Genomic DNA, 8,866 nt, shown 5'->3' on the forward strand with positions numbered 1-8,866 from the left:
GTCACTGGAGTAGTGAATTCAATTTATCAGCTCCACTTACCATATAGAAGCACTTCGTAGTTCTACAATTACTGACTGTAGTCCATCTGTTTCTCTGCATGCTTTGTTACCCCCTTTCACCCTGTTCTTCAATGGTCAGGACCCCCACAGGACCACCACAGAGCAGGTATTATTTAGGTGGTGGATGATTCTCAGCACTGCAGTGACACTGACATGGTGCTGGTGTGTTAGTGTGTGTTGTGCTGGTATGAGTGGATCAGACACAGCAGCGCTGCTGGAGTTTTTAAACACCGTGTCCACTCACTGTCCACTCTCTTAGACGCTCCTACCTAGTCGGTCCACCTTGTAGATGTAAAGTCAGAGACGATCGCTCATCTATTGCTGCTGTTTGAGTCGGTCATCTTCTAGACCTTCATCATTGGGCACAGGACGCTGCCCACGGGGCGCTGTGGGCTGGATATTTTTGATTGGTGGACTATTCTCAGTCCAGCAGTGACAGTGAGGTGTTTAAAAACTCCAGCAGTGCTGCTGTGTCTGATCCAGTCATACCAGCACAACACACACTAACACACCACCACCATGTCAGTGTCACTGCAGTGCTGAGAATCATCCACCACCTAAATAATACCTGCTCTGTGGGGGTCCTGACCATTGAAGAACAGGGTGAAAGGGGGCTAACAAAGCATGCAGAGAAACAGATGGACTACAGTCAGTAATTGTAGAACTACAAAGTGCTTCTATATGGTAAGTAGAGCTGATAAAATGGACAGTGAGTGTAGAAACATGGAGGTGGTTTTAATGTTATGGTTGATCGGTGTACAAGGAATTTCTCTTGGCTTTTCTCTTCTCTTTCTTGCCTTTCGTCCAATGAATCAGACCCACTGGGACCATGACCAGGATAAAAAAGATGGTAAAATAGACCATTAATGAATGAATGAATTCCTAATGACAATTCTTAAACAGTCCAGTGAGTCCTGACAATTTAATGAAGTTGTGAGTCTTCTTTTTTATTATTATATGTTTAGAAAACATAAATATAAAGTGTATAAATATAAATAATAATAACATTTGCAGTAACACGATGTTAAAATGGTACAATGCAGAATTAGAGAATGTGAACCTTTCTATTCGTAACTTTTGCATACATCTGTAACTGTAATTTATTACCTTTCGCTTCAAATTTCACCTCATTAGGTCTTCAGCTGCTGACAAACAGGACAGAAACAGCGAGCTCAGTCAGTGAAGGACTACATTCAGACTTTCCTTCTTAGTTTCTTCTGTATTCCTCATCTACACACAACAGCAGCTTATGAGCTCTAGCGTTTTGGAGATTCACTAACCAATATGGTGAGGTTTGTCCCAAATCACACAATATCCGTTACAAAGTGTACTAAGTAGCTGCACAGAGTATGTAGGGCACACTAAACGCACTTTGTAGGGAATAGGGAGTATGGTGCGATTTGAGACCAAACATAAGTATGCAAACGTTGCAGTGTAGAACTAGCGTTTTCAAAATAAAGGTTTTTACTCTCTTACAAATCTACTCAAATTTGCTGTGCCAAAGTAATAGACTGTTGTGCCACCCGAATTTAAATGAATTTTCTGTCTTTTATCTATATTCAGTAAATTATCTATCTATGTCTGTCTATCTGTCTATCTATCTATCTATCTATCTATCTATCTATCTATCTATCTATCTATCTATCTATCTATCTATCTATCTATCTATCTATCTATCTATCTATCTATCGTATTTTGTGTTGTGTTGTTGTGTTTGTCCTCTATTAATATTATTGGTGGATCTGAAACTTTTAAATATGACAACATAGCAAAAATAGAAGAAATACTTTTTCACAGCACTGTATTTTATGGCCACAAAATTACTTTGGGATTAAAAGGTTCTTTTTATGGTGATAGTTTGGTAGAAGGGCACCCAGTTGGTGCCGCAACATGGTTTCTGAGCACTTGGGTTTGATCCTCGTCTCCTGTCACTGTCTGTAAGAAGTGTTGCATGCTTCAGTGTCTGTTTTTTTTTCTTTATGCACTTTTTCCCTTTTTCTCCCTTTTTATCGCGCCCAATTGCCCAATTCCTCTCCATCAATGCCGATCGCCGCTCTGATTGAGGAGAACTAAGCTAACCCACGCCCCCTCCGACACGTGGGCAGCAGCCGTATGCATCTTATCACCTACACTTTGACGAGTGCAGTGCAGCTCAGCATTGTGTACGGAGAGACACACCCTGAGAACACTCTTTTCTCATCTCTGTGCAGTCAATCAGCCAGCAGAGGTCGTAATTGCAACGGTCATGAGAGAGCGAGACCCCATCCGGCTTAGTCCCGCCCATATCTGAAAAACAGGCCAATCGTTGTTCATGTGGCCGCTCAGCCTTAGCCGGCAGGCAGAGCTGAGATTCGATACGATGTATTCCAGATCCAGCTCTGGTTCCAGCGTGTGTTTTAACCGCTGCGCCACCTGAGCGGCCCAGTGTCTGTTTTTTAAGTACTCGAGTTTTAATATAGTCAAGAAAATATAGGAATGAATTTACTTTAGGTTAAAACTATGTCTAAAACAATAAGTCCATGTTAGATAAAGTTTTGTTTGTTTATGGTAGTATGGGAATCCGTGTATATACTAATGACGGGCTTTAGGACCCGGAGCGGCTGATGATGGTGGAGGAGCGACACGCAGCAGCAGAGCGTTTACAGATCAGCAGGGACTGAATACTGCACTGTTCATAATGAGGTAAAATATTAACAGCGATTTATTAATACTGATAAACTGTAATTGAACTTTGTTATTGTGTTATGTGGTATTTGTTATTGAACCTTTAAAATACAGCTGGTTTAACCCTAATTTCTCCTTATAGTAGCAGCAGACCTGCAGTGAAGATGATGTAGCGCTATTTCTAACATTTACAATAGCCTGTTTTATTGATTTATTTATGTCCGTAACGCTAACTAAAACGACATAATATTTATAAAACGTTACCATTATAATTTTATTATAAAAGCATATACTTTATGTGTAAAATAATACTTTCAGTAACCGCTAGCTATAAAGTGCCTGTCACTGAGGTGTGCGCATGCGCGAAGTAGTGCTCATTTGTTTACTGTTTGGTACCAGGTTCCTCTGTATTAAACTCTTTATAGTCAGTTTTTATAAAAATTAATTAATATTTGGTGCATTTCTGATTAACTGATGATGTTTTTTGTCTTAATCTTGGTCAAGGAGTATCCTTATTATATTTCACAAAGTACTATTTGTCGATCAGCCATAACATTAAAACCACCTCTTTGTTTCTACACTCACTGTCCATTTGATCAGCTCCACTTACCATATAGAAGCACTTTGTAGTTCTACAATTACTGACTGTAGTCCATCTGTTTCTCTGCATGCTTTGTTAGCCCCCTTTCATACTGTTCTTCAATGGTCAGGACCCCCACAGGACCACCACAGAGCAGGTATTATTTAGGTGGTGGATGATTCTCAGCACTGCAGTGACACTGAAATGGTGGTGGTGTGTTAGTGTGTGTTGTGCTGGTATGAGTGGATCAGACACAGCAGCGCTGCTGGAGTTTTTAAACACCTCACTGTCACTGCCGGACTGATTGGAAAATGATTGAAGCCATTGTGATCATGAAATCACTCAAAGCTTTAGATATTGTCTTATATTCTTGATCCCTGATCTGCACATTGGCACCGTATGATCACAGAGATCCAGAGAGAGTTCCTTGGACTTGGCATTGGGCATTGTAAATAATGAGCCCACATTGACCCAGGCATATTGGGTCCAGTTTGATTCTAGACACATCACAACAGACTACATACAGACGTGACTGGCTATTTTTGAGGGGGGAGATGGCTGTGGTGAAATATTTTTACCACATTTTGTTGTTGTATGTTTTATTTATGCATAACATACAGCAACAACACTAGTGCATAGTTGCACAAATCATTTGACTAGTTAACTAAGTAATCAAACATGATTTATAAGTCAGTAGAAGGTTTTCCACAGTTTTGTGGTGCAGTTTTTTGCAAGATGTGACCATGCATCTAAAAGTAGCGTCGCTGACATCACCTTTATTATTAGAGTAATGAGTCTTACCCGGTTACTCAGACATTCTCATACAAAATACAGATGACTGTCGTCAACCAATCCCACTGTTCCGTAAGAGGGAGTCGATCTGTCCAAAGTCTCAGGGTCGTCCAGCCAGATAAACACTCCTGCACTACAGGTGTTTGGTTCACTGGGATTTTTCTGTTATGTGTCACTGCAGGCTTCGCTCAGCATGCTCGGCATCAACTTACAGACAGGTCTGGCTTTTTTTATCTGATCAGGATTAAGTAGATACTCCAGGTGAACAGTAAGAGTCGTTTGCATATGGAAATTTAAAGGGAGTTTGAGATTTGGGAGTAGGGGCATCTGTTGTGATATGCAAGAGATAACAGGAAACAAATGCTTTGAGATAGATGGATAGATAGATGGATGGATGGATGGATAGGCAGACAGACAGACAGACAGACAGACAGATAGATAGATAGATAGATAGACAGATAGACAGACATAGATAGATAGATAGACAGACAGGCAGACATACATGCAGACAGACAGATAGATAGAAAGTTAGATAGATAAATAAATAGGCAGACAGACAGATAGATAGATAAATAGGCAGACAGATAGAAAGTTAGATAGATAGATAGACAGACAGACAGACAGATAGATAGATAGATAGACAGACAGACAGACAGATAGATAGATAAATAGGCAGACAGATAGATAGAGAGATAGGCAGACAGACAGACAGACAGATAGATAGATAGATAGATAGATAGATAGGCAGACAGACAGATAGATAGATAAATAGACAGACAGATAGATATATAGATAAATAGGCAGACAGACAGAGATAGATAAATAGGCAGACAGACAGATAGAGAGATAGGCAGACAGACAGACAAATAGATAGATAGATAGATAGATAGATAGATAGATAGATAGGCAGACAGACAGATAGATAGGCAGACAGATAGATAGGTAGATAGGCAGACAGACAGATAGAGAGATAGGCAGACAGACAGACAAATAGATAGATAAATAGGCAGACAGACAGATAGATAGATAGATAAATAGGCAGACAGACAGATAGATAAATAGGCAGACAGACAGATAGAGAGATAGGCAGACAGACAGACAAATAGATAGATAGATAGATAGATAGATAGATAGATAGATAGATAGATAGATAGATAGATAGATAGATAGGCAGACAGACAGATAGATAGGCAGACAGACAGATAGATAAATAGGCAGACAGACAGATAGAGAGATAGGCAGACAGACAGACAAATAGATAGATAGATAGATAGATACAGTGTATCACAAAAGTGAGTACACCCCTCACATTTCTGCAAATATTTCATTATATCTTTTCATGGGACAACACTATAGACATGAAACTTGGATATAACTTAGAGTAGTCAGTGTACAACTTGTATAGCAGTGTAGATTTACTGTCTTCTGAAAATAACTCAACACACAGCCATTAATGTCTAAATAGCTGCAACATAAGTGAGTACACCCCACAGTGAACATGTCCAAATTTTGCCCAAAGTGTCAATATTTTGTGTGACCACCATTATTATCCAGCACTGCCTTAACCCTCCTGGGCATGGAATTCACCAGAGCTGCACAGGTTGCTACTGGAATCCTCTTCCACTCCTCCATGATGACATCACGGAGCTGGTGGATGTTAGACACCTTGAACTCCTCCACCTTCCACTTGAGGATGCGCCACAGGTGCTCAATTGGGTTTAGTCCATCACCTTTACCTTCAGCTTCCTCAGCAAGGCAGTTGCCATCTTGGAGGTTGTGTTTGGGGTCGTTATCCTGTTGGAAAACTGCCATGAGGCTCAGTTTTCGAAGGGAGGGGATCATGCTCTGTTTCAGAATGTCACAGTACATGTTGGAATTCATGTTTCCCTCAATGAACTGCAGCTCCCCAGTGCCAGCAACACTCATGCAGCCCAAGACCATGATGCTACCACCACCATGCTTGACTGTAGGCAAGATACAGTTGTCTTGGTACTTCTCACCTGGGCGCCGCCACACATGCTGGACACCATCTGAGCCAAACAAGTTTATCTTGGTCTCGTCAGACCACAGGGCATTCCAGTAATCCATGTTCTTGGACTGCTTGTTTTCAGCAAACTGTTTGCTGGCTTTCTTGTGCGTCAGCTTCCTTCTGGGATGACGACCATGCAGACCGAGTTGATGCAGTGTGCGGCGTTTGGTCTGAGCACTGACAGGCTGACCTCCCACGTCTTCAACCTCTGCAGCAATGCTGGCAGCACTCATGTGTCTATTTTTTAAAGCCAACCTCTGGATATGACGCCGAACACGTGGACTCAACTTCTTTGGTCGACCCTGGCGAAGCCTGTTCCGAGTGGAACCTGTCCTGGAAAACCGCTGTATGACCTTGGCCACCATGCTGTAGCTCAGTTTCAGGGTGTTAGCAATCTTCTTATAGCCCAGGCCATCTTTGTGGAGAGCAACAATTCCATTTCTCACATCCTCAGAGAGTTCTTTGCCATGAGGTGCCATGTTGAATATCCAGTGGCCAGTATGAGAGAATTGTACCCAAAACACCAAATTTAACAGCCCTGCTCCCCATTTACACCTGGGACCTTGACACATGACACCAGGGAGGGACAACGACACATTTGGGCACAATTTGGACATGTTCACTGTGGGGTGTACTCACTTATGTTGCAGCTATTTAGACATTAATGGCTGTGTGTTGAGTTATTTTCAGAAGACAGTAAATCTACACTGCTATACAAGCTGTACACTGACTACTCTAAGTTATATCCAAGTTTCATGTCTATAGTGTTGTCCAATGAAAAGATATAATGAAATATTTGCAGAAATGTGAGGGATGTACTCACTTCTGTGATACACTGTAGATAGATAGATAGACAGACAGACAGACAGATAGATAGATAGATAAATAGGCAGACAGACAGACAGACAGATAGACAGACAGACAGACAACAATGCTAAGTGGACAGGACAGTAAAGACTGTGTTATACCGCGGCCATTTACTAGCGTTTCTCATCATTATATTGTATGAACATGACTCTGCTTGGTCGGCGTGGAGGTCAGCATCAGTGGAGAGGAAGCGAAAGGCAGTTTGGTAATTAGATATGACTAGATAGGCGAGGAAAACTGGGGGAAAATGCAAAAAAATGATATTGTATGGAAAGACTATGGAGTGTTTCACCTCGGCTAGATTTGAATGTAACCAAAGTGTGTAAAACATGACGTTAAAAACCGTAATGATTAAATAAATAAAGTATTTTTTTCAGGTCACGTTGATCCTGCCGTCTCGTCCATCATGAGCGGGAAGAGCCTCCTGCTGAAGGTGATCCTGCTCGGCGACGGCGGCGTGGGCAAGAGCTCGCTGATGAACCGCTACGTGAGCGACCGCTTCGACTCGCACTCCTTCCACACCATCGGCGTGGAGTTCCTCAACCGCGACCTGGAGGTGGACGGCCGCCCGGTCACGCTGCAGATCTGGGACACGGCGGGTCAGGAGCGCTTCCGCAGCCTGCGCACGCCGTTCTACCGGGGCGCCGACTGCTGCCTGCTGACGTTCGCCGTGGACGACGCTCAGAGCTTCCACAACCTGGGCGCCTGGAAGCAGGAGTTCATGCGCTACTCGGACGTGCGCGAGCCGGACCGCTTCCCCTTCGTGGTGCTCGGGAACAAGGTGGACAAGACGGAGGAGGGCGAGCGGCAGGTGGGCGAGGACGAGGCCAGGGCCTGGTGCCAGGAGAACGGGTGCTGCCCGTACTTCGAAACCAGCGCCAAGGACGATACCAACGTGAGCGCCGCCTTCGAAGCCGCCGTCCGCGAGGTGCTGGCCAGCGAGGACCACGTGGATCACGCCTTGCTCGGTAGTATGATCGACCTGCACGGGAATCGCAAGGCACCGCGTTCGTCCTGCTGCTGAAGATCTCGCTGTGTTGCGTTATTGTCCTAGTTTTAACCTCGCTAAGATAACTGGTACGATAAGGGCACTGGTTCTGTCTTTACTGGGTTTACATAGGTACAGTTGGTACGTAGACTGGTGCAGTGTGTTACTGGTGCAGTATTTGAAGGGTTCCTACGGTACAGAATATTTCCGGTACCCCCCCCCCCCCCCCCCCACACCCGCAATTTAGTCGTATCCAATTACCCGGTCGCATTTCACCTCCTGTACTCCTGCTGACCTCCACTCCTGACTGAAGAGGGCTGTAACTAACACCCTCCCCCTCCGACACTTGTCCAGTAGCGCCACTTATTTTCACCTGGAGATCCGTATCGCGCACGGAGAGTCATGCACCGACCTCTGTGCAGCGCCAGCCTGCGCGTAGCAGAGAGATTCGAACTCGCAGCCTTCGAGATCTCAGAGACATCATGCTAATCCTAACGCTTTTGACGAACCCCCGAATGTCCGTATGAGCGCAACGCCCTAAAAGCCGCCCCATGTTAGTGGGTACAACGAGCAGGAGGAACTGACTGTACGATGGTGCGCTAGTTTCAGCCCTGAGACGTGTCTGGGTTTTTTTTCAGTCACAGAGCCGCCGCGATGTTCCTGGCGCTCTCGGTTCCTCAAAACACGCAGATGTCCGCGCTCGGCTTGTCAGCGGTTTACGTTTGTGTTTCCTGTTTTTATTGAGTTTAATGCAGGTTTAGATTTAATTAATTTATTTTTGTATGTTTGTGTTTGATGTTTTTGATGTTGGAACTCGTTTAGATTTAGATTTTTGAAGCCATAACATTAAAACCACCTCCTTGTTTCTACACTCACTGTCCATGTT

The 8,866-nt window shown here is 43.7% G+C and overlaps 1 protein-coding gene across 2 annotated transcripts; it reads left to right on the forward strand.

Annotated features, from left to right (window-relative positions):
* The first annotated feature begins 2,666 nt into the window (after positions 1 to 2,666).
* Positions 2,667 to 8,866, forward strand: rab9b (RAB9B, member RAS oncogene family). 2 transcript variants are annotated; one of them, XM_063000346.1, is made up of 2 exons: positions 2,667 to 2,742; positions 7,370 to 8,866. In XM_063000346.1, exon 2 carries the CDS (start codon positions 7,399 to 7,401, stop codon positions 8,014 to 8,016), a length of 618 nt encoding a protein of 205 aa, XP_062856416.1. In that variant the 5' UTR covers positions 2,667 to 2,742; positions 7,370 to 7,398; the 3' UTR covers positions 8,017 to 8,866. The 2 variants fall into 2 exon arrangements, with proteins under 2 accessions (XP_062856416.1, XP_062856415.1); XM_063000345.1 differs by lacking the exon at positions 2,667 to 2,742 and adding an exon at positions 4,266 to 4,314.

This window comes from Trichomycterus rosablanca, chromosome 8 (assembly GCF_030014385.1).
Source record: "Trichomycterus rosablanca isolate fTriRos1 chromosome 8, fTriRos1.hap1, whole genome shotgun sequence".
NCBI classification, from domain to species: domain Eukaryota; kingdom Metazoa; phylum Chordata; class Actinopteri; order Siluriformes; family Trichomycteridae; genus Trichomycterus; species Trichomycterus rosablanca.